This window comes from Amphiprion ocellaris, chromosome 4, assembly GCF_022539595.1.
Source record: "Amphiprion ocellaris isolate individual 3 ecotype Okinawa chromosome 4, ASM2253959v1, whole genome shotgun sequence".
Lineage (NCBI taxonomy): Eukaryota > Metazoa > Chordata > Actinopteri > Pomacentridae > Amphiprion > Amphiprion ocellaris.
The window spans coordinates 24,100,496-24,126,532 of NC_072769.1; the positions used below are offsets into that span (position 1 = coordinate 24,100,496).

Sequence of the window (26,037 nt, forward strand, 5' to 3'; positions counted from 1 at the left end):
TTTACATTTGAATTTTTTTCTTTTCATGAATTTGATACATTAACAGAAGACGCCTCTCTGTTCAGTGTGGGTTTGCAAATTTGTGAAATTAACCATTTTCATTTTATATATTGATTACACTTATTAAGTCAAGCAGAAGAAATTTCTTACTAAAAATAAGGTTAATATGTTTTGTAGATTTTTAAATTTTAAAAAAATGAAAATTTTGATTATAATGACTCTATTTGTGCCGTAACATAACAGAAGGGTTAAAGTTTCATGAGAAAAGTGATTGACATTCTTGTTTTCTTGTCACTCTGTTTTGATTTAGCAGTGTCGCTGTTTTGTTTTTTTTCCGTTGCTGTTGTTGTTCCACTACAGTGGACGTGCTGGAAAATCTAAAAAGTTACACTGAAAGATTCCTTTTTCCCTCGGTTCTCAGGAGGGTATACTGGTATGTCATCGAGACTTTGTAGGCCGAAAATTGGAATTTCCAGCAGCACTTTAACGCAGCGCTGATGTGCCTCCATTTTGTGTCGGTCTGCCCGTTTCCGGGTTTCCGAGAAGGGACCGATAAAACGGTGTTAGCGGGGAGTATGGCTCTGCTGGCAGGTCAGGAGTGCGGGTAAAGTTTTCCGTAGCAACCAGAAACAGCTAAAGAAAAAAGTAGCCCTTAAACGTGTCCCGCAGTTCGATTCATGTGCTACGTTATTTCAAAGAGCTGTGGCGGACAGAGTTTGCAGGCAGTCGGACTGCGTTGACACTGACAGCAGGAAAGTAAACAGCCCGATGCTAGCCAGCTAACTGCGGCTAGCTCCACTGTAACCGCCGCTAGCCGAGCTGGTAAACCGTCGACAGCCAGCTAACGTTAGCCGGCTAACCTGCGAGTATATTTGGTGGCGTTAAGTTACATCACCGCGACTTGCCAGCACCCTCCCATCCTAATTTTTTGTCAAACTGCTCCGGCGACGGATTGCCACAACGACACTTTCCATTCATGTTGTTTGGAAGTACGACGCTGCCAAACCTCCTGTTGTTCGAGCCAGGGTGAGTAAATTCCGAGGATGTGGAAGCTAACCCAACTCCACCTAAGTTTAAGCTAGCTGCTGCCAGGTATGTTTGTTCCTGTACCTGGGAGAGGCTGTACAACCTGCCCAGGCCGGAGCAGTCCTGTTTACTGAGTTTTCTAACAGTTTTTATGTTTCTGCTATCTTGAAAGTCCTAAATTTGTCCAACAAGATATAAAATTTATCAACCTGTATACGAAGTCTCAGATTATTTACTTAAGTAGAAATACCTGTACGGCACCACACAAATATACACTTTGATGAACAATTACTTTCGTTGTTTTTAACTTTGACAAAAGTAAGTAAACTATGTCAAGAAAATGCACTTAAAGTGTCAATACTGTAAGTACTTAATGCAGAGAAATGGTCCTTGTGTTAGACGTTCACATCTGAGTCCAAATTCCCAAAGATTTTCAACTTCCTGTCAATCTAGGACAAAGGAAAACATTAAATCATCACAATTGAGAAAGTTGGAACAACCAACACTTCTGTTATTAAAATGATTATTTCGATCCCAAAGTACTGGACGAGTACTCGACTAATTGTTGAAGCTCCATACTGCATCGTTAAATTAGTCAGGTTTTGGTGAGGAGACTTTTATTACAGAATCTGTCCTGGGAGTGTTCTGGCCCTGTTTTGGCAGTCTTGGACTGTCAGTGCCCCCCAAAGCCTAGAAACACACACACAGAGCTACAGGCCTTTATCTCTGTGTATTTCCTTGACCACAAAAGCATCCAACTTCCTCATACAGCTCTTCCTCCCCGACTCTATTTCCCTGCGCAGCGTCGCACTGTTGATGCAGAGAAACTTTTTTTTTTTATTTCCCATCGAATGGCTGTTTACCAACTTGCTTGGGTTAAATGGACAGCAAACCAGCGATCATGACCTACTTTAGCCCTTACTTTACTTTGATCTTCAATTGCAGGATTGCTAAATTTAGATTGTAGAGGTCAGAGGCCGGGACCTTTATGTTTTCGTCAGGGTAAGGCAGCCAGTTTAATGTGTGTTTTGTAAATAAGATATATGCTGCAGAGGTAACGGATGAGCATGAGATAATAGGAAGAATGCTTCAGTTGATTCTTAAAAAAGACATATCCTTACATGTGTAACAAAGTGATGCACATTTTTAAATATTTCTACAATACTATATTTAGTGAGAATTTCTATAACACCTACTATCTACACACACACACACACACACACTAAACTGTATACCATATGATGATGTATCCTTGGATCTGTGTGCTGTCAAAACTTACAGCCCTTTTTTCTGATATTTTCTTACATTGTATAGAATAAATACATAATGGGCAAATTATGGATGACAGTCTCAAAAAGACAGATTCAGATTTCTGGGGTTTCATACATAACAAACAAGAGGAAGCATGAACCAACACTTGCAGATTGACACTATGTATTATACCTTGAGGAATCTGTTTTCAGTTTGAACATATATGACTGAATTACTAACCCTAACACCAGTATAACAGCTTTCCATTGTATAGTGTAGAGTACTTTTACAGTGTTTGAGCAGATCTGAGGTGAGCTGGTGTGCTCCAGCTGCCCCAAGTAGTGTAGGGGTGAGCGAAGAGAGAGAGGAAGGGACCTTATAGCGCTGCACATTCTGTAGAGACTAATAGTGTAGTTACGTCTAAGGTGGGAGGGGATTATTTTATTGGAAAACCCTTTGAACTATGTAGCTTTGATATACAGAGATGAGTGTTAAGAAGTTTAATCAGTGACGGGCTTTAAAACCGTGAGAGACATTTGCCTAAAATATATATATGCTATATAATGGACACAGTCTGTTTCAGTTTTCAGTTCATAACAGTTTTCAATTTCAATTCGTAGTAGTCACATTTGTGCTGCCAGTACAGTGCACATTATACTATACTAAACTATATTAGGTCTGCATTGGTCTTGGTTTCTGATCCCACTGTTTATGTTTGGAGGAGTTACTCCACTTATTTGCTTTTGACTTATAAAATGATTTGTGAGGTTCAGTAGCTCAATGTATGTGCATCATTTAATCTCATGCCTAACATTTTCCATGTTGTTTTATTCTGTTGAAGTTGTTAACTTTTTCATTGATTGGAAGTGGAGCTGAAGCACTTAATGAGTAAGTCTACTGAATTAGGATTGATTGACAACATTTAATCTTTATAACATGTAAATATACCAGACTTTCTAGCTTTTCTAGGATGGACCTGTGCAACTCTTTTGTTTGGTATTCTAACAAACTGAGTATCCTTAAATTTTGGATTGTTGGTTAGAGACGACAAGCACTTAGAACCATGAAGGTTTTTTTTTTTTTTTTTTTTTTACTATTTTTAAATGTTTTTGAAATCGACAATTTAATTGAACAAATTTCAAGTAGAGTATTTGACATTATGTATTTGTAGGCAATTATACGACTCCCTATTTAGAATTACACAAGCTGTTAGAACTAATAATTTTTAACTTTCTGAAAATGAGAACATCACTGTGTCCCACAAACATGTTACATGACTGCTGATTTAAGCAATTCAATAATGTGTTCATAATTTGTTCAAAAGAAGCCTTCTTGACCCATGCCATCTTCTATATCCAGCACTTCACCACAAAGTAAAGTTTGGCGCCATTACTGGTTCACTAAAGTAATAGTTTTATTAAAAAAATCAAATTAAGAACTACCTTTACTAAAGAACAGAACACAAGCTTAGCACAACCTGAACTCTGTTTTGTATGAAGTCACATTGATTTTGTTTCGTCAACTCAACAATTCCTACATCTGTTATTGCTTTGCTAAATGCTTGTGTAAGCAAAAACCAATATTTGTTTGGTATCAGTTGTAATTCATAATAGAAGAATGCAGTTATTCCAAACATAGAAAGCTATGTCAGCTGCAACAAGCCATTATTTTTTAAAATCTACTAATCCATTTAGTCTTGAAGATGTCATTGTGATGGAAAATTCTCATCAGATGCTACAAAGTCCAAACTAAAGTCATAATAGTTTATGTTGAAAACCAAACTGTTCGGTTTACAATGAAAGGGAAGAATTGAAAATGTTCTTACTGCCAGAGTTGTAACACAGAACTTTTGGGGGTATTTTTACTTCCAAAATACTTTTTAAAAAATGAATGATCGACAGCATTGTCTTTAAATCATTTTCAGCTGATAGACTAAACAGCTCACATTAAATGACAGGGACAGCTCTATTTTGAAGGCGAGTGATAAAATATACACTACAAAGGCTAACATCGATATGTTGGCTTTTATTGTTTTAGTAATAAAAGCAGTCTAAAACATGTATAGACACATATAGACATTATGCATCTATATATGTCAAATGTCGATTTAAATACTTAGAAGCCTTAATTTCAAACAGAATGGAAAGTTGTTTTGAAGTGGGACCATTTATCTTACTGTTTTGAAATAATTATTATGATTATCAGTAGCATAGTAACGTGCTTGCAATGAGCAGATCTTGAAACATTTCTTTAATGCCCCCCTCTCAGTTTAGTTCTCTGTGCTGCTGTGCGTTTCTGTTTAAACCACGTCACTGACTGACTGGCGAGCTTGCTCGGTGAGATTCCTTTGGTTTCCCTCTGAAAACCTGCCCCAGCACTCAACCAGGCTGCCTGAGGAATGGAGCAGTAGAGGGTGAGGGTGAGGGTGGGGTGAGGAGCCAGCGCTGCCTGCATGAGCCAACAACGGGAACAGGCAGCTAACTGGTTTGAGAAGATCCAGTCACCTCATTGTGTGCAGAGCTGACACATTTAGAGCCTTTTAGGTACAGGTGTATCACATTTAGGTGTTTTTGGATTAGCCGATGTTTAGGTGGTTTTTGATTTTCGTAAATATAAATTCAGTAGTAAGTCTTGTTTATGTTGTATATTGTACCATAAAAATGTCCCCAGAGGCATTCTTTTGTTAATAATTGTTCGGGGTGCAGATCCTGGTATGTGTTTATGGCAGCTTAAAAAAAAATGGGGGAAATGATCATAATTAACCACGTGTAAATCAAAAAATGCAAAATGGAGACAAAGTGACAAACATCAACGATGATACAAGAAGGAAGGAGTGAGAAATGTCAGCATCATTACCAGAAGTAAAATCAGTATAGTATATTTCCACTACTGGAACTTTTCCCCAGGCAACAGGAATCTTTTGAGGAACTGTCACCATGTTCCCTCCTGGTTATTAAAATGCATTTTCACCTGCATCTTGAGTGACCAATTGTTACCGGATCTCCTTCCCTGCTCTGTACAAATAAACATGTATCATTTCCATTTGCTTAGACCAAATGTGTTATTTAAACCAATAGGAGGCAGCATTGCAGTTCCTGTGCCAAATCTGCTGACAATTTTTAAAAAAAGAGGAAATCAGTTCAGTAGGTGATCCATCATTGTGGGCTAGAACACATTTTGCTTTATTTTGCCACCTAAAAGTCCCTGCAGTGGATTGGAGCAATGGATGATGGTGGCGGCTTGGTCTGATTAATCACAACACGTACCGCCTACCTGAATATTGCTGCAGACCACACACATCCCTACATGGTAGTCGTATTCCCTCATAGCAGTGGTCTCTTTCAGCAGGATATTGCCCCCTGCCACTCTATGAATAATAGTCAGAAATGGTTTGAGGAGGAGGCTGCCCAGCGGATCGGTGGTTAGCACTGTCGCCTTGCAGCTAGAACAGCATGGAGTTTGCATGTGTTCCCTGTGCATGCATGGGATTTCTCCAGCTTCCTCCCACAGTCCAAAAACATGCCGAGGTTAACTGATAATTCTAAACTGCCCGTAGGTATGAATGTGAGAGTGATTGTTTGTCTCTGTGATAGACTGATAATGTGTCCAGGGTGTCCCCTGCCTTTACCCTAATTCAGCTGGGATAGACTCAAGTCCCCCCATGACCCTAATGATAATTAAGCAGTGTATGGATGGATGGATGGATGGATGGATGGATGGATGGATGGATAGATGGTTTGAGGAGCATGACAACAAATTCAAGGTGTAGTCTCCTCTACCCTGCAGCTGGAAACATGTTGCTGTGGTGGTGTTTTGTGGCTGACAGTCAGGGTGGAAAAGTTCAGCGTTTTTACAACCAGTAGTTGGTCCAATAGCTCAAAAGACAACATTTAGAAAGAATTTGAGACTTGTACTTTTGATACATCGAGAACGTATTTCTTTAAACTTCCCGGGGTTTGGGCCAGGCTGTAGAAATACAAATCATAATTTGACATAATTCCAATCAAAGTTTGACAAAACTGACAAAATATACAACAAGGTCATGAAAAACTGTGCCATGTATGTTTTGTGGTGCTACTAAGATGTTTAAAATGAGTGGTTGCCAAGGGACAGCTAGTTATCCTCTTTGTTGCTGTACAGCCTTTGACTTGTGAGCAGGTCATGGGTTGTACAGGTACGTGCATTTGTCTCTAAAAGGCTCCATTTCATCAAAACTCAAACAAGTTCAATGTATTTTGGGGACCGTTTGAGTGGTTTGGACCAGGAAACAGACAGAAAAACCTTGAACTTCCTTTGTTCTGTGGAAATTATGAATACCACAGGTAAATACATCGATAATTTAGTCACTGTCTGATATTTCATTTGTAGTTTTCTGTCTGTGGGTGTGATGATCTAGTGTTTATTCTTATAGTGTTTTATCCAAACTCCATGAAGTTGTGAACCATAGATTTTGGCCATCAGTCCAGTAGTTTGCCAAGATGTTTCATTCTGGACCGACACACTGCCACACCTCCCTAGAACCATGTTGCTAACGTGGCTACAAATGGGTGTAAAGTTGCGATTTAAAACACTTGAGGCACTAATTCTTTGTCTTGATCCTTGTTGTTTTACTGAGATTCTTGTTGAAATGTTCTTTCTCTCTGTGCGCTACCCTAGCGTATCCCAGGAGCAGCTTCAGCAACTGCTTCTTTTTACCAAGAATGTCTTCTAGACAGCTAAGTAGGAATTATGTTTTTACTGTGAAGGAACAGAGTGAAAGTCATTTAGCTTGTCGTCTTGTTTTCTCTTTAACACAGCATGAAAGTAGTAGAAAAATCCCACAGGTGTACTAATCCTGGCAGTTTCACATTAGTTCACTTCTGTCCTACTAATAGGTGGAGTCCATTTCTTCACCTTGAGCCTTTTAAAACAATGACAATGTTTTAAAAATGAGTAATCATCATGCTGGGACACATCCCATCCATTTGTTAAACCATTACAGATTGATTGAAATTCACAAGCGCGCCATGTGATACGAAATTCAAAAACCACAATATGAATTGAAATGAAGAATTATGATTACTGTTTGTTAATACAGACTATTAAAGAGGGTAGTCTTTTTTTTAGAACACGTCCATTTGATTCACTATTTTGACAACTCAATTTGCACTCAGATCTTTCACTCTTATCAGTTATTTGTCAACTTTAATTCATCAAGTCTACTAATTCCCTTATGAGTCATCTTGGACAGAGTAAAATTAACGCAAAGAGAGACAAACTCCTATTGCTTGCTTCTGGCCAACAGTACAAAATGAAAGCACTTAAATATCATGCAGTTCACAATAAAGCTTTTATATTCTGCCTCTGACGTCCTTTAACAGCTCATGTCCTGCCTACTCTGTTACATTAATATCAGTTAAGGCAGTACTAAAGAGAAGAGACTGAGCTCTCCCCTGGTACGTGGTTAAATTCAAATTCATTTGTGTTCTAGTAAATAGGGTCAATATTATGTGTTATGCTGTGTGCTTAATTCTAGGCTTGAAACAATTATTTGGTCAGCAGAAGAACAATCGCTGTCTAAACAGATGTTTTTTTTTATTTTTAAATTCATTTTCTGTTTCAAATTAATTTATGAGGATTTGGTGCTATTTGTTTTCGCCTTTAAAATGTATTGATTATTTTTAGTTTCTCAACTGGACAAAGGATGACATTTGGCACTACTGACATTCCACAGGCCAATCGGTTAACTGAAAAAAATAACTCTGATGAACATTTTTAGCTGAGGGTTTTAACGACTGGAAAATGCAGGAGTACATACAACCAAACTGTTTTCCTCAAAAGATTCTTGCTTCTTAGGGAAAGTTGTTGTTGTGGAAAAAAATGACCTACGTATGGAGCTTTATTTGCAAAAAAAAGTATTTCATATTATGAGTTGATTTGCATTCTACTCTAGAAAGGAAGTATTTCTGTTTGCTGGCCACAGCAGCATGTACATTTCATTATTCACTCGTCCAATGACTCTTTCATCAGTTAGAAGATTTTCACACTTGACTTCCAAAGCACAGCTGCCCCCCAGTGAGGCTGCACAGACAAAGATGTTTCAGGGTCGCAGGAACAGTTAAACAGTTATTTGCAGCTTGATCAGTTGAAATATGTCTCTTTTTTTTTTTCCAGGAGTCAGTGTGTGTCGTCCCAGTGGAGACAGTGATTTCACCGGCCTTTACCCCACACAGAGAGGTTGCCAACAGCGGGACAAGATGCCTATTCCTCCCCCTCCCCCTCCTCCTCCAGGACCCCCGCCTCCCCCAACTTTTAATGAGGTTATGGACCAAATTAAATTCACTGCAAAACTGCATATGTACAGCGCTGTGTAAAAGTATTTGCCACCTTCTCAAATTCTTATTTTTTGCACATTTTCCTCACTTTAATGTTTTAGACCATCAAACATATGTAAGTATCGGACAAAGATAACCCAAGTAAAGACAAAATGCAGTTTACTTGGGTTTCTAAGCTGCCTGGTCCTGTGTGAAAAAGTAATTGCCCCCTAAACCTAATAACTGGTTGGGCCATCCTCAGCAGCATCAACTGAAATCAAGCATTTTCTATAAGTGGCAGTGAGTCTTTCACATCTCTGTGGAGATATTTTGGTCCACTCTTCTTTTCAGAATTGTTTTAATTCAGCAACACTGGGGGGTTTTTGAGCGTGAACAGCCTTTTTAAGGTCATGCCACAGCATTTCAATCGGATTCATGTCTGAACTTTGACGAGGCCACTCCATAACCTTCATTTCATCTTTTTTAAGTCGTTCAGAAGTCGTCTTGCTGGCGTGTTTTGGATCGTCATCCTGCTGAAGAATCCAAGTGCGTTTCAGCTTGAGGTCACAAACTGATGGCTGAACATTGTCCTTCAGGATTATCTGATAGAGAGCAGAATTCATGGTTCCATCAATCACAGCAAGTCGTCCAGGTCCTGAAGCACCAAAGCAGCCCCAGACCATTACACTACCACCACCATGTTGGACTGTTGCTATGACGTTCTTTTTCTGAAATGCTGTGTTACTTTTACGGCAGATGCAACGAGACACACACCTTCCAAAAAGTTCAACTTTCGTCTCGTCACTCCTAACCCTAACCCTAGCCCAACCCAAGGCCTTTATGTTCTTTTTAGTCAGCAGTGGCTTTTGACTTTGAACTCTGTCATGGAGGCTGACCTTAACTGAGACTAGGGAGGCCTGCCTCTTTAGATGTTATCCTGGATTCCTTTGTGACCTCCTGGATGAGTCGTTGCTGTGCTCTTGGGGTATTTTGGTAGGCAGGCCACTCCTGGGAAGGGTCACCACTGCTCCACGTTTTCTCCATTTGTGGATAATGGCTCTCACTGTGTTTCACTGGAGTCCTACAACTTTAGAAAAGGCTTTTTAACCCTTTCCAGACTGATAGATGTCCATTACTTTATTTCTCATCTGTTAGTGAATTTCTTTGGATCGCTGCATATTGTTGAGATTTTTTGACCAACTTCATTTTGTCAGACAGGTTCTATTTAAGTGATTTCTTGATTGAAGAGGTCTGGAGGTAATGAGGCTTGGGTGTGGTCAGTGAAATAGAACTCGCTTGCTCCAAAAAAATGTGATTAGCAACAGTTAATTCATGATTTAACTAGGGGAGCAATTACTTTTTCACATAGGGCCAGGTAGGTTTGGATAGCTTTTTCCCTAAAACATTAAATTATTTTTTAAAAACTGCATTTTGTGTTTACTTTGGTTATCTTTGTCTAATATTTAAGTTTGTTTGATGGTCTTAAACATTTAAATGGGGAAAATATTTTAAAAACACAAGAATTCGAGAAGGGGGCAAATACTTTATCGCGGCGCCGTTTCTATATATCTATGTAAGTTTGAATGTGTGTGTGTGTGTGTGTGTGTGTGTGTGTGTGTGTGTGTGGGTGTGTGGGTGGGTGTGTGTGTGTGTGTGTGTGTGTGTGTGTGTGTAACTTTTGAGGCTGCTGTTTTTGACTCTGTTGTATGGGACTGATTTGAATTTACTCAGCTTTTTTTCTTCATTCATTTAACTAATCAAATAATTTGGTTTCTTTGAAAGAGGAAATAATTTTGGCACACGGGTCTTCAAATTCTACTGAAGTTTTTGGTGGCTACACTGGTCTAAGCTAAACACTGAGTGTTAACACACTGTAGAAGGACAGCAACTGAGAAAAACTGAGGATAAGGAAATTTGTCTATTCTGAATTCGGTGCAAATGGTCAGTTTCCCATGTTTGTGTTTTTGCCTGGCATGACATCAGAGTCAAAATCGGCTAAAATCCCAAAGTAGCCCGATGACAAGTTACCAAAAGTTGTCCAGTAAACCAGATACCGAGTCATGTGACTTTTGTTTACAAGCCCCAGTTCTTTTTTAAGTGTCTAGCTTTTCATTATGTTTTAGATAAAAAGAAACAGAGGTGTGATTGCATATCTGTTAACTTCCTCCACAGGCGAACACGACTCCTCCCAAACTAAGCTCATCTGAGGCAAAAGGCAGAGGAGCGCTGCTGTCTGACATCTGCAAAGGCACCAGGCTGAAGAAGGTCACTGCGGTCAATGACCGTAGTGCTCCGGTTTTAGAGAGTGAGTTGTAACAAGATTGTTTTATACATAGACACATGCTCAAATCTCAATCAATAACTATTGAAAACTACTCACAAAGCAATGTGTCCACAGACATATCAGTGGCAGTAGTTAATGTCTCTATGCAATGAGGAAACATGAAAAAACAATTCAACAATTACAGAGCTGCAGTTGTTTCTTAGCCTGTTAAATGATTCCAAAATTGATATAGAATAAGCTCTTAGGGAGGGGGAAAGGGCCTATACTTGATTTATAGCACAAGGCAAAATGAGAGCATGATTGTGAAATGAAACACACCACAACAGTCTTTTCTATCAATTATCTTGTTTCATAGTTACTGGAAGCCACAATTGTAAATGAAAAGATAATTTGATTTGCAGCTCTAATGCACATACGGCTCTAATTCCAATATTTTCTCAGATCTAAATTTTGGACTAATAAAAATAAGTTAATTAAATACAGTAGCTCTCTTGTGCACACTTATTCTGGTCTTTCTACCTTGGAGAAATCAAACCCTCTCCAGATATCTGAATATTGACGTTTATTTTTTGCTTGTTCCTCGTCTTTTACCAGAATCAGGGGGAGGAGGTGGAGGCGGAGGAGGAGGTGGTGGCGGCGGTGGATTTGGAGGTGGAGGACCAATGGGAATGGCAGGCCTTTTCCAAGGAGGTGTACCAAAATTACGTCCAGTTGGAGGTAAAAACTTTTTTTGTGTTTTATTTTTTCTGTGTATTTATATTGGAAATATTTGGGTTGCCTTCAAAGTTGTGTGTTTACAATAACAGTTTCACCATTTTGTCCAAATTTTCTTATCATTAGTGTAAATAAATTCGCCATGGAGGTTATCTGAAGTCAAAATCCACTTCCGAAGGGAGACAACCAATATATCAGTCAAATTCTATCAGTTATTGATCATTAAATAAACTGAGAATGCTATTTCTTCTTTGCTAGGGAGCTTGTACTTTCCGTCTGTTCGAAGCAATCTGTTCTTTATCTGTGATTTTGTGTTTGTAGAAATACCTGTGCACTCAATAGTGATTTATCTGTCAGGGGCCGTGTACAAAAACATATACCTCATTGGAGAAGAGATGCATTCTGCGTAGTTCAGTTTTTTTGATCTGCAGTGCTTGGGTAGGTAGGCAATAAATAATTGACACAGAATGTTTAAACAGCCACAAATTCACAGTACATGTATGACTGCAGAGAAGATGAGGATGTAGACAGGATTTTTTTTTCTGCTTAAAGAACCTATTTTTCCCCAACCCATTTGTCTCTGATGGAGCAAACATATGTGTGATTGCAGTAAGGACAAGGACTGACATTAATTATACATGAAAGGCTGAAACTTGCTTCTTTTATACAGCTATTAAATATTAACTGTTGGAATCTGCATGGTGCAAATGCAGATCAGAATGTCCATTTGACTCCCTCTTGGAGCATTACGTCATCATAGGCTGTCCAAACCAGTGAGCTCAATTGTAGAAAGGAAATGTGTATACATATATATCACACCCCAAAGCACACCATTTCCGTATATGAGTTACAGTAGGCTTTTGAGTCTTGAAGATTGTGTGCGTATGGTTGGGTTGGTGTGGGGATGTGTACACCTTTTGGAGGGCTATATTTTTATACCTACATGCAGGTGTTTGTGGCCTCAAGTTCACATGTGGTGAGAACAAGTGGTTGTCACAGCATTGTTTTTCATTCACTCTGTTTTGTAAGGAGATAAAAAGTGTCTGACTTTGACAAAAAAGTACAACGGGCCCTCAACCATTTTGTCTTTACCATATGCACACAAATACAAACACATATACGGAGGGCCGTACATAAAAAAATTTAACACAGTGACAGTGGAAAATAATACTAATATATAAGGGGTTTTCGTGACAAGGACATTTTTGTCTTTAAGGATCTCTATATAACTTTCTGATGCTGCTTTTATTTGTTATATGTGATTCTTAAAGGAATATCTCCTGGATTTGTAATTTTGGTTGGATAAAAGGAAGCACTTTGAAAAAGCCTCTCTGTCTTTAGGAAATTGTAATAGGTTAAATTCTCTAAGATTTTATAGACCATGAGATTAATTTGTTCATTAGTCAAGAAAATAATTACCAGATTGATTGATAACGAGGTGGTAAAAGCGATGCACTCAACACCACCTCTCTGTCCTTCACCCAGATGGTTCTGCAGGAGGTTCAGTGGGCAGATCTGCCCTGAGGCCGCCAGGGTCCCGGTCCTCAGCCCCTCGCCCTCCCTCAGGCCGTTCCACCTCACCTTCCCCACCCAACAAGCCTTCCCCACCGGAGCACCAGCGCTCCCACCGCCCCTCACTGCCTGACATCTCACGCCCCTCCAGCAACAGCAGCATCTCCTCAGCAGGCAGTGGGATGAAGCACAGCACCTCTGCACCACCTCCTCCTCCGCCATTTAACAGAGGTGGCCGTGGCAATGCTCCTCCTACCCCGAACCAGAAAGTACATGCTCCATCTTCCTCTCACAGCAGGGAGAAACCCCTCCCACCGACGCCCAACAGAGGCCCTACGCCTCCTAGCAGTGTAAAACCACCTCCATCTTCCAGCAGACCGCCAACCGGTGGCTCATCTGCTCCTCCTCCTCCTCCGCCATACAGACCACACACTTCAGGCAGCGTCTCCAATGGGCCGTCCCATGTTGATGGTGGTGGAGCTCCAGAGCTTCCCCAGAGGCACAACTCCCTGCACAAAAAACACACATCAGGAGGCGGAAGCCAAGGACGTAGCCATGCTCCACCACCTCCTCCATCAGCATCTCCAGCTTCTCAGCAGGTCAGCAGACCACCACCACCTGCCAGAGAGCCACCTGGACGAAGAGCAGGTACAAGCATCACCCTTGCAAACACACATAGCTGTCACCTGTCGTGTTTTTTAAGATCAGAGAAATTACTTTTATTATGTTCTTTTAAAAAGACATCTTTTAAAGGAAAAGGACACACTAATTTGTGTTAAGTTGAGAAACTACAATTTTTTCCAACTGAATAATTGTTTAGTCCCTTTAAAAGTCAGAAAATAGTCAAAATGTGACATCTGTTCTTGGTAAATGACTGGTATTCAGTGACAGATTTTTTGTATGTGCGTATTGTTGCCCCTTGGGGCGGGGGGATTCACACTACTGATCACAAATCCGACTTCATGCATTCCTAATCTATCTCCTTCTCTTCATTTCTTGTCATCTCTCTTCTACGGCAGAAATTGCCCCCAAAATACTATGGAATGTTTTTCATGTTGACCGACTGATCCATTAATCGACCCATCATTTGAATGTTGATTATGTTTCACTTTATATGTACATTAAGGGTGTGAATATATTGTGACTCCCCTGATTCTGCATTTCTCCCAGTGATGAAGACCTCATCAGTCTCCACTCTCAGCTGGAGGAATGTTCATACAAAAGGCAAAGCAAGTTTGGACTTGTTATCTCTGAAGCTCTAAAGCGTGGTCCAGCCTTAAAACAGCGTTTTATGCTGATTCATTTCCTCCACATGATCAAACCTACTTTCGTTTGAATCTGAAAGTAGAGCAGAGGGCAGCAATGTAATTTGTTTGGCTCTGTGCTACATATAAATGCTTCTCTTCTGACTGTAGTGTTCAAGCCAGGTGTCTGCACAGGCACTTAACACACAGCAGTTTAATGTTTCTTATATTTACAGCTGCCTTGCGTTTTTGGAAATTTCTTTTTCCTTATTGCATTGACAGTCAAGGAAATTACAGGTTTTAACGTGGAGCACATATGCTGTCTGTTGGCATGCATGATTAGGCTTGATTGTGGAGATGCCATTCAGATGATTACACACATTACATGTCTGTATTGTTCAAGTGTGTAACTGTGTCTGATAATGTAGAAAGAAACGCTACAGGGTTTAGACACTCGTACTTGCAACGTGCCCTGGTTTTAATAAATGAATACACTGCAAATTGGAAATTTGAGATGAAGACATCACTTGTTCTCCCAAGTGGATTTATGGCTCACTGGAAACAAATTTGTAATTTGAAATCAGGCTGAACACACAAAACAGGAAGGCACTTGTTAGCTCCAGCTCTGGGTTGTGATTGGATGATGAAGCAATTCGCCACAAGGTCTCCTGGATTCTCTGCATTCCTGTAGCCTTGTGGAATATTCCAGCATTCCCCTTTACTTTCACTCTCTCTGCTTTCCCCCATACTTTGCATTAAATTGTAGCATGCCAGCAGTTTTTTTTTATTGTAGCTGTTCTCTGCTCAGGATTGTACTTATATTTTCTGATCCCAAGGAGTGCGAAATAGTTTACTAGTGATGTACAGCTACATTGTCTGAACCTACAAATCAGTACCTGGTACATAGAAAACATGACTATAACCAGCTTCATAATTGATTATAGTGGTATTAATTTGGCTGTTAGAGACTTGCAATGTAATGTGTCACGTCTGAGTTTGTTGCATAATAACATTTTTATATTGTTAGAGAAGGGTTTGGCTGTTTGATGATGCTAATGCCAATAGCTGAAAGACAGTCATGATGCTGAGCCCAGTATTAGGTTTCCATTTACACTGACAGTGGTGTGTGTCCTGCAACACACTATAATAGCAATTAAGGATGCACCTAAATGGAGAGGAAAAATAGCAGAAGGAAAGAAGTAGCCAGAGACTATATGTGAGCAGTTTTATACTATTTGGGTGGTATTTGAAAATATCGTGCTGAGAGATTCAGAGGTTCATCGCAGGGATGCCACTGGTACGTTAGTCAAACTGTATGGTGAAATACAGTTAAGTTAAACATCATTTTTGCCACTTTTCAGTGAGGGCACATTGTATGTCTGTGAAAACAGCATGTTTATAGTTATAGGTTGAGAAATTATTTTGTAACATGCATAATTAACATGTTAATTCGCCATGTGCTCTGTGTTCGGTGTTGTGAACTTCACTCTGGATTGTGTATTAATCATAAAGTAGAGAGAAACCTCATGTTTCATCATTTGATCATTGGTATGTCTGTGTGTGTGCACATGTGTTTATGCATGTGTTGTTCATCCAGCTCCCCAGGTGCCTCCTCCCGGGTCTCGTAACGGTGGTCGGGATGCCCCTCCTCCTCCACCCCCATATCGTGGCCACAGCTCTGCAGTCTCAGAGTCCCACAGCCGAGTGGGCAAACCACCTCCTCCTCCCTCCTCTTCCTCCATCTCATCCTCTTCATCTTCCCGAACCCCGGCTGGACCCCCTCCTCCACCCCCACCCATCCGGAACGGTCACTCCTCCAGCTCCTCCTCTAAGTCCATCATAGGTGAGTTGTGACAGGTCGCTTTGGCACAATCATATTCCTCCCCCATGTTCATAATTTTCATAACAGCTGACTTATTTGTGTATTTATCGGTTTTACTAAGCAAATAGGACTTTTATAGTAGAGAAGGACTGTAAGGTGAGATGAAATTAGTTTACCCACGAGGTACTTGCGCAGTTAACAGAAGGCAGGAAAGAAATTTTAATTTAGCAATTTAAAAAGAAAATGTGTGGAGGAAATAAGCACAAGTAGCACTCTAAGCCATGTACCAGTCAACTACACAGGACTGTTTTCACCATTCTGAATCAGTTATGTACACAACACATTAGATGCTGTAACTGCTTGAAAGAGATCAACTGAGATTTGAAAATGCTGAAATGCTAAAAATGCTAAAATTGTCAAGTGTGCAATCCAATGGCATGAAATAGATAAGATACTAATAGATAAGGCTGGGGCCAAATGTCTGATTAAAAAGGCAGGAAACCGCTGAAGTTCTATGCAGAACTATTATAATAATTACGAGGAAACTGTAACCTTCATCCATGATTGTAGTGTATGGCTGTTCAAATTCTTTTTCACTTTTGACTGTATCGCTCTGGACACCACCCCTCTTCATCACATTTTGCTTTAAATGGTGTTTTAAGTGGCTCACTGTTGTACTTCCTTAACGACTGATGAGTCTAGAGATACACTTTAGGAAGTTCCCTCCACTGCCACAGAGGGCATTATTTTTTGTTTTTAAACTTGATTATTGAAATACTTCTCAGACAAATACAGCTTTACAGAAACATATTTTTCGTTTTATGATTTTTATACCAAACCCACGGATCAACCCTTCCTCTCCCAATCCCGCCTTCATTCTTTCACGTCGGCTCACAGTTCTTCTCCTTATACAATCACAGTGTAACATAAGGTTTGCACTGCATGTATAGTACAAGTAAGAACTCAATGCATAATAAAATAGAAAGAGCAGTGACATTGTGAAAATGCAAAAGCAATAAACAAATTGGTTGGCGCAGCATATTATAATTATGATATAATTAAAAATATATCTATTTCTAAGTAGGTTGAGGGTAATATCACTATGTATCACTTATATCTTGTAATATAGAAATAGCAATGTCAAGACAGAGAGGAGGGTAAACAAATAACAATAAATGTAACAATAAATGTAACGTGTATAAAAATATACTAATACATCCATAAAAGTATGAGAGAGCTTTCAGGCTTCTAGACCAAGACAAAATATTTATTTGACTCTTTCTTTACTCTGTATCAGAAGGAAATAAAATTAAAGATGCACATTTGATTTTTTTTGCCCATGTCTTGACATTTCAGCAGTAAGCATGCATTCGCTACGCACCACTTTTGTAAATGTTTTTTGTGGCACAGAGCACATCAGTTGATGCATTTAAAGTTTATGCTAGGGAAGATTTTGTCACCTGAATACTACACCTATCCAGGTTGTCACTGAAGGGAAATCCGTCCTTCTCATTGGCCAGCGAGTCATTTTTCTTAATGGCAGAGCGCATCTTTGTGTCTTGCTACAGCAGTTTGTTTAGGTACCATTGCTGTTGCATCCTCTCTTCTCGTCTCTGTCTTATCTTCTCCCAAAATACCTGAAAAATGTCTACATTTTTAGCATATTTTGTAGCTCATTTGGGATTACATCATCAGACCATATTTCAGTTAAACATTTGGTGTCCTCCTCTCCCCATATGCTACAGCAACTCATTTTTCAATTTTCATTTTCTGTATCGTCAGCTGTACCTTCCTGTAGTTAGTCTGAAAGTCTGAACCATCTGAAAAAACACAACTTTTCATTCTGTAAAGAAACTGAGCTGCGGTTCAGTTTGATTTGAGATAACCTCTTTTTGTTGAACCAAGGTTGGACTGTTTGGTCCAGACTATGGTCTGGAGGGATTTTTTCACCTGTAATTTATGTCTGAAAGGCTGAACCAAATAAGTTCGCTGGTAAGGTGTCGTCAGTGTCTTTGGGATCTTCATGTTGACCCAGACTGACTGTGATATTGAGATCAGGGGGTCAGGCAATCTGTTGCAGCCCTCCTCCTCTACTTTCATATTTTAAAGACAAAATAAGACTGTGGATCTGTCTTTGATTTTCTCCGACTTAAAAACACCACATAACCATATATTTCTTTGCAGCTAATATTACAAAGGTTGTTATTTTAGAATTTCAGTGACACTGGGCAGGGCCAGCACATCTGTACACCTAATACCCCAAAATATTAGGGATCACGTATCCTTTAATGCACTCATTCTACCTCAATTCACCAAATTAAAAAAATAAATCACACCTAAGAATCTCATATTTGGGATAGGTTTGATTTTTGCATTGTTTTCTTGTGCCAGTGTGTACAGCAATGATTGAAGTGCCATAACTTGAGAAATAATGTAGCTAGAGTCCCGAAATTTAGTAGACACTTCAATATGTACATGTGGTCTTTAATGGTACAACTCTGCTTCTATAGAATGATATCAACCAATTCTAGAATTGTAAAAATTTGGTCAAAACATTTCCATGTTTTTCTACTCTGATATTCCACCAACTATAAAACCTTTATTTTTCACCCCAGGAGGTTGATTTTTTTGTTTTTCTGTGACTGGCACTGATGAGATCTTTAAAAATGTAGAGTATGTCACCAGTCAGAGGCTTTCTGAGGAAAAAAAATTTCACATTCTTTTTTTTTTTTTTGCATCTATGACCAATATTTGAAAATGCACTGAGCATGTATGATAGGAGAAACCACTCCAAATGTGGTCCAGACTGAAAGAGTTCTATAGTATTGTCATTGGACTAAAAGAAAAATCATGGTTTTCCAACTCGTAAACAATTTTATGTAAAATGATACCATAAGCAGTCACGTCCAGAAGGAACCTGCAGCCCAACACCTTTTCACTCTTTAGCATTTTGTGCATTCCATGACTAAAATGTGGCTGATCCCATCCTCAACTGTAGAGCTGTATGTAAAAAGAAACAAACTAAAGTGTTGATACTTATTTAAATTCAAGCACTAGGGCTAGCTGTTGATGGGGGTGTGGCCATTGATAGTCAAATATTCTACTGCAGCTATGCAAACAAGCCATTTTTGTTTCCTGTTGTACTGCACAAATCAGGGACAGTTCCTAGATTACTGTCTAAGGTTCATTTACTTCATGTACAGGTCAGTAATGCTGTGAACTTGATAACAAGGTAACCAAGGAGGTTTTAAGGTTAGCACTTCACCTCATGGCTACTGAGCATATGGTGTGTTTCACTCTTTAAGAACCCAGAACAAGCATTAAATAAAGATTTCATGTCATGTTGTCAAAAACAAAAGTTGCTTCTTAAAACCCAAGCATTCTTTTAATCCATCAGTAACTCCTAACAGAGCACATGTAAGTTTAAAAAAGCTATTAAATAATCATTCACTAAATTTTATTGTTGTTTTTAGTATTTAATTTAATAGTAACAAATACAGGTAAAAGGGCATCAGAATATTACAATTTCACACTCTGGTTTAAATAAGATAAACAACATTTTAAGATTTAAAACAGTTGCTGCTGTGATTGGACTGCATTAAATTTTTGTTTTATAAAAGATACCTTGATGTATATGCAAAACCTGATAATTTCTTTCCCTTCCTTCAGATGATTTTGAATCCAAGTTCAACTTCCATCCCATTGAAGACCTTCCACCTCCAGAGGACTACAGGCCTTCCAACAAGGTCTACCCCAGCAAAAACAACAAGGGTACGAATGTCATTTAATGCAGCAGATTGATATTTTCTTCCTCTTGACTGTATAAGAATTGTGTTAACAAGACAGAAGCAGTCTTTGCAAATCCATACTGCTTACAGAGAGCATAGTGTTGTCAGATAGGTTAGTTTTATTTGCCCGGTAAAAAGAAGGTGTTGATGTCAAATGTTGAAAACATATGAAATTAGAACAACAAAGAATGAAGAAGAAGAAAAAGATGTCCTTTATCTGTGTAGGTTTTATTGAGAGATTGATTTAATTCATGAATCACAATGGAATTGTGTCACAGTCCCAAGGTATCAGACTTTGTTGTGATTAAGATTCAGTTATGTAATGTAATTTAATCAGTTTATTGTGGACATAAACAGCTCTGTTTATATCAGGCTTCAGGATGAAACTCAGTTTTAGAAGCAGCTGTAGCTGGGCGATACAAGGGTGATAGGATATATGTTTTTCGACATTTCCTCTTTAGATACAAGAAAATGTTTGATACTATTCACTAGTTTCACTTAAATGCAGTTTCAGATGCAAATTTGATTGCATAAACAAACACACATTGTGCACCCTCCCTGCCTCATAAACAGCCAGATGCATGCAGATGTAGTCCATGTTGGCCTCAAAAGTCAATTTGCCATCCAGGATGGTGCCCAAATACTTGTACTGGCTAACAATCTCCACAGCTACCATTAAGTACCATTAATGAAAGTTGTTTTGATCATAACGTAAAATACTGAGATTGCTCATTGTTCTTTTGTCGTCTTGTGCCTAGTTTTTGTCATATTTTGTCTCGTTTATGTTGCTTTGTCTTTTTGGTTGTCTGACTTTTGTCGTTTGTCTTATGTTTTTGTTTTGTTTCTTGTTTTTTTTCCCTTTTTGTCTCACATGTGTTTGTTGTGTTGATTTTGTCATTTTGTTTCTCATTTTTGTGATATTTTGTTTTGACCTTGTTGTTTTTTTGTCTTTTCTTGTCTGACTTTTTTCGTTTGTCATGTTTTTGTCGTTTCGTGTTTCCTTTTTGTCTCGCTTGTGTCTTTGTCTCATTTTTGTCATTTTGTGTTTTACTTTATTCGTTGTTTTGTGTATCGATTTTGTCGTTTTGTTTCACACTTTTGTCAATTTTTGTCTCATTTTTGTCATCTGTCCACTTTTTTTGTCGCTTTGTAACTTTGTCTAATTTTTTTGTTTTGTGTCGTTTGTCTCATTTTTTGTTATTTTGTTTCTCGCTTTTGTCGTTTTGTATCTCATTTTTGTCATATTTTGTCTTGTTTTTGTTGTTTTTTGTCTTTATTTAAAGTAAAATACTATATCGTTCTGTTCTAGATACCTGTGACAAAATGTTTTGGTCCTTTGTAGACACTCTGATGTGGAAGTTGTAATGTGTAAATGATAAACTGAAGCATAATAATGTTGAAATTGAAAATATTTTTCTTAACAAATTTCAGTTTGTTCATAATGTTTTGTGAAACGATAATTTCTTAAATTTGAACATTTTCAGAATGTACCTTTTTTGCACGAAAACAAAGGAAAAATCTGAAGTTGTGGTTATTATTTATAGGTTATTATACTGTGATTTTACTGGTCCAGCCTACTTGAGATCAAATTGGGCTGAATGTGGCCCTGAACTAAGATGAGTTTGAGGCCCCTGCTGTAGAGCATGTTGTGGCATCACAGGGTGCCATCGACACGAGATCTTTGTGACCTCATAGTCAGGAAGTCGACCAGCCAACATATAGTTGCAAAGTCAAAGCCAGGTGTTTCAGAGAGCCTGTTAGCTAAAATGTGAGGCTGCACACAGTTAAAAGCTGACGAGAAATCAACAAAACATAAACAAGTCCTCATTCCTTCCAAGTGTCCACCCACCAGATTTAGCAGAGTTGCTGTGGCGTCCTACATGCCGAGGAGGATGCCTCCTTTTTGTTTATGGCACAGCAGTCATGTGGAACTTATGGCCCATTTTTCACAGTTGATCATTTCTGCCAATGTGTGTTTCGAAGTATGAGGACTGACCTGAAGCTCCCCTTGTCTCTCCACCTTGTGTCCTCAGCCATAATGAGAGGAGCTCCTCCAGCGCCGCCGGTGGGGAGGTGAACAGACCTCAGCTCGGAACTTGGACTCGATGGGCGGTCAGGAGGGAGTGACGAAGAAGCACGAGAATCACAAACACACTACAACACGAACACACACTAAACCACCAGCCGGAAGCACAGTGGTGATTACAGAGTAAGCACTGCTACACCACGCAGGTTTGACGCCAGTCGGTGGTCACCTTCTGTCCTTGCACGAGAGAACAAAACCACTCAAAGGTGAGAAGCAAACTCCACCTTTCTGACTGTGACCACCTCAACCTCTCCTCTTCTGACGGGACGCAGAGGCTTCTGTTTGACACAACATATCAGGACCAAACTCCCAACACTTCCATATCTCTGCATTCCATCTTTTTTTAATGCATATTCATGATAGTAATGATGATAATTGTGCTTTTCATAATTCTGATTAACATCTTTTGTTTATTTTATTATTTTTGGTGTTGGCATTATTTGTGGATAAAAAAAAAAATATCAACACTATGAATGAAAACTATTTCAGCAGATGAATTCTGCTCAAGTTTTCCCACAAAGCTGATAATTCCATGCGTGTAGGGCTTCATGGAGGTTATTATTTTGATTAGTTTTTGTCTTGAATAGCCATTCCAGCTGTGCCAGTAAGGGTGTGTTGAAATCAACTCTCTTTCTCAGTGTGCCAAATGTGGGTGGAGTCGAACTGCAGAGTGACAACAGTTTCTATACATGTTCTGTATTTAACTGACATTTTTTTACTCACTTCTCTGATCGTAGAGTTCAACACTAGTTTGCCAAGTTATGGCAGATTCTTGCCTGGTTGTTAAATCTTACGTTTGGAGAGTTTCCTGCTTTTTTTTTTTACCCTCTATATTCCTTTTTTTCTTTTTGGGGGGTGTTCATAGTTTCATCTTTGAGCGTTGTTGCACGGCAGCTTGACTGCTAAACCGACACACTGTGCATGATGCTGATTTATGCACATAAGATATCAGGTTTACATTCACGTTGATGTAACTCACAAACACACACAAAACTAAGAGGGTTCGTCCCTAATTTCTCCCTGATGTTTCTCACAAACTGTAGTTCATATAGCCAGCATCTTCCTCCAAACACATGGTGGTTCCTGCGTGCGGCCACAGCAGTGTCCAGCACTAAATGGTTATTTTTTTACTGGGCCAAGTTTAGTTGATTTAGCTGCATATTTGCAGCTTTCTTGGAGGAGTTTACAAGGGATTGTTTCTCACTTTTGGCAGGAATCTTCTTCCAGGGAAGTTGATCTAAAAGCTCTACTTTTGCTGCTGGTGGCCCTTTTTAAAGAAGGACTGTACGGCCAGAGAAAGATATGTGGTTTAATTGCTATGCAAGGGGCAGTTTGTACAGATTGTAGATGGTAGCAGCTAGCCAAAAAAGTAAAAAAAAAAAAAAAAAAAAACAGGAACACGTAAGTGCCAGAGAACTGTTTAAAACTGATGGAGGTTCTTTATTATACCTTTAATGAATTGTTAAGCTTCACTTTAAAACACTAATTACGTGATATTCAGGCTGTAGTGCCATGCAGGTATTAGGGGAAAAAAAAAAAGCTAAACAAAAAAGCAGATTGTCCATTCTCAGTGATGCAGCGCCTCCTGCTGGTCTTTGCCTTACACAAAGCTGTTGTCACTGTCATCGGTACCAGTGCTTTTATTTTTTTGTTGTTGTTTTTCAGGGGGAAGATGATGACAACAAAGTAAATAAGATGCAAGTCTATTTGAAAATGCAATAAATAGTGTATATTTACATTAAGGAATATGGTAATCATAGCTATTGATCTATTTTTATGTTGTAAAAAGCTTGTAATATAGGAAAGAAAAATGATTAAGAGTTATAACAGTGTTCCAGTCGGTGAGCTTTGGTCTGATAGAACAGACTCTGTAGCACTTCTCTGGATGTTTGGCCATAAGGGTGAATGAGTTTAATGGATGTATGTGAGGTTTTATTAACAAGCCAACAATTTGGGGCTCTGGTTTTGTGACGCAAAGGGCAAGTAATTTAGGGAAGGTGGTGGATGATGGCGACAACACACACAAAAAATACAAGAAATGGACTTACACCTCCTTCTCTGGATGTACACTCACCTTGACACCAGGTGACCCGACACGTTTCTCTCCTCATGTTTTCACCTTGTCCACTCTCAAGAGCAAAACCCTGTGGTCATTTCATGTTAATCAACCATGTTTTTTATCATTTGAAATAATTTCAAATAAATATATTCCTGTAGGGGGGAAAAGGGCACCTGATGCACTGTGTTTTTTTTTCTTTCTGTTGATTTCGGTATTATAATGAGTCTGTAAACAGCAGTGAGCAGAAAAAGCATTTAAGTTTGTGTAGTGACACTACAGTGAAAATTTTACTGTGCATTTGAAACTCATCATACTTTCTGTGAAGTAAGGCTCATTTTAGATGGATTTGTTAACATTGGCATAAATAGTTTGTTAATGTTGCTTTTGAAAAGTTTAAACATCTAAGCAGCATAGTCACCGCCTGAAACTAGTAACTGCAGGTGTCAGTTGCTCCGAATTGTTCATTAAAATATCTAAAAATTGCTACAGAAAGTACAGACACTGAGCTTCAGACTTGAAGAATGGTTCCCATGTCCAAAACTGAAGCATGTTCAGTTACAAACTACCAGATATTTGTCTTCATGATCACCTCAGTTTTCCTTCACAGCTGTTACTTTGACTGTTAGGAAATACTCATGAATACCCATCATTCACTTGATTATTTACTCCTGTGCTTCTCCCTCTGTGGCAAGAAAAGCCTGTGCACTGGCGTTTTTCTTTGTTAATGAACAGGATTTATTGTCCTTGTGTTGCCAACACATCAATGTTTTTGCCGATGAGGTCCAACAATTCCTAATTTTTCTGTAAAAGTAATTTAAAAGATGGATATAACACAGACATGACATGAGTTTAACCCTGTAAGACCCAAATATTGAAAAAAAATAGCAATAAATAAATAAAATAAACATATGTATCTGTATAAACCAAATATAGAAAAAACTAGCAAATAAAACTAAAAAAAATAATAAAAATAATACATTAACCCAAATATAGAAGAAAATGAGCAAAAATTGGATGGATGTATGTCTATGTATGATAGAAAATATTCAAAAAAAAAAAACTGATGCTGTATTTCTGCATCAGTGGGTTTTACAGGGTTAATGTGTAGCATTATGTGAATTTGTAGATAGATTGTGTCGCACAGGAAGATTATTGACCCACTTAAAGCTTTAAGGTAAATATAAAGATATGGAAGCAGAATTTTGCAAGTTGTAAATAATATCTGTTTATTTGCAGCCTTTCTATGCTGGTGTCAGTCAGGACCTGAGGACATTTTATAGACAAATGGTTTATTTAAAAGTAATCAGAAATGTAATTAATTATGGAAATAATTCTTAGTTTAAGACCTAAAATTCACAGTATCTGCGTAGGTTTAAGTCTTTGAGACAATTTTTGATAGTGTAAAAAATTTAAAGTATATAGTGGGAATCGAGTCCTTTATTTATATTTATTTTACTTGGACATTATTTACAATGCAGCTGAGTTAGAAAACATCAGATTTAGGCATACTGATAAACTTAGACAACAAAATATAAAAAGGCAAAGTTAGTAAATAATAATACAGTTTCATTTAGCAGATGCTTTTGTCCAAAGTGATGTACATATGGGAGTAGATGTGACACAAGCAAGGATCTAGTTTGGAGAAAACAACCGCGATCTCGATTTTTATTATTCCATGAAAGGACTAAAACCTGCAATTCAAAATCCAGATCAGACTTTTTCTGTGTAACAGATCACTGAAATTTTTTTGCAGTTTTAAATGCTAGTTCTTTGAAGAGGACGTCACTTGCTGCAATCATGTGGTTCCTTAATGTGTTTGTGAGAGTTTTTTGACTACAGTGTTGGTCTGAGGTGCAGAGGAATAACTTAAATCTCATTTCAGACACACCGAAACAGCACTTGGATACATTAGACCAGTTCTTTGTAGGTTTTTCATGGGATTTATTGACCGAAACACA

General features: G+C 38.6%; 1 protein-coding gene across 1 annotated transcript; it reads left to right on the top strand.

Moving 5' to 3' along the window:
• Window positions 1-534: 534 nt before the first annotated feature.
• On the top strand, window positions 535-24,249 carry wipf2a (WAS/WASL interacting protein family, member 2a). The gene is made up of 8 exons (XM_023276110.3): window positions 535-1,026; window positions 8,431-8,576; window positions 10,743-10,875; window positions 11,449-11,571; window positions 13,054-13,728; window positions 15,922-16,167; window positions 19,816-19,917; window positions 21,968-24,249. The coding sequence occupies exons 2-8, from the start codon at window positions 8,514-8,516 to the stop codon at window positions 22,009-22,011; spliced, it is 1,386 nt and encodes a 461-aa protein (XP_023131878.2). The 5' UTR covers window positions 535-1,026; window positions 8,431-8,513; the 3' UTR covers window positions 22,012-24,249.
• The last annotated feature ends 1,788 nt before the right edge of the window (window positions 24,250-26,037 follow it).

Excerpts from the sequence above, each read along its gene's own strand:
- wipf2a (XM_023276110.3), top strand. The coding sequence starts at position 8,514 with ATGCCTATTCCTCCCCCTCCCCCTCCTCCTCCAGGACCCCCGCCTCCC. Across the intron at positions 11,572-13,053 it reads AAAATTACGTCCAGTTGGAG|ATGGTTCTGCAGGAGGTTCA; the intron begins GTAAAAACTTTT and ends TCCTTCACCCAG. Across the intron at positions 16,168-19,815 it reads CTCCTCTAAGTCCATCATAG|ATGATTTTGAATCCAAGTTC; the intron begins GTGAGTTGTGAC and ends CCCTTCCTTCAG.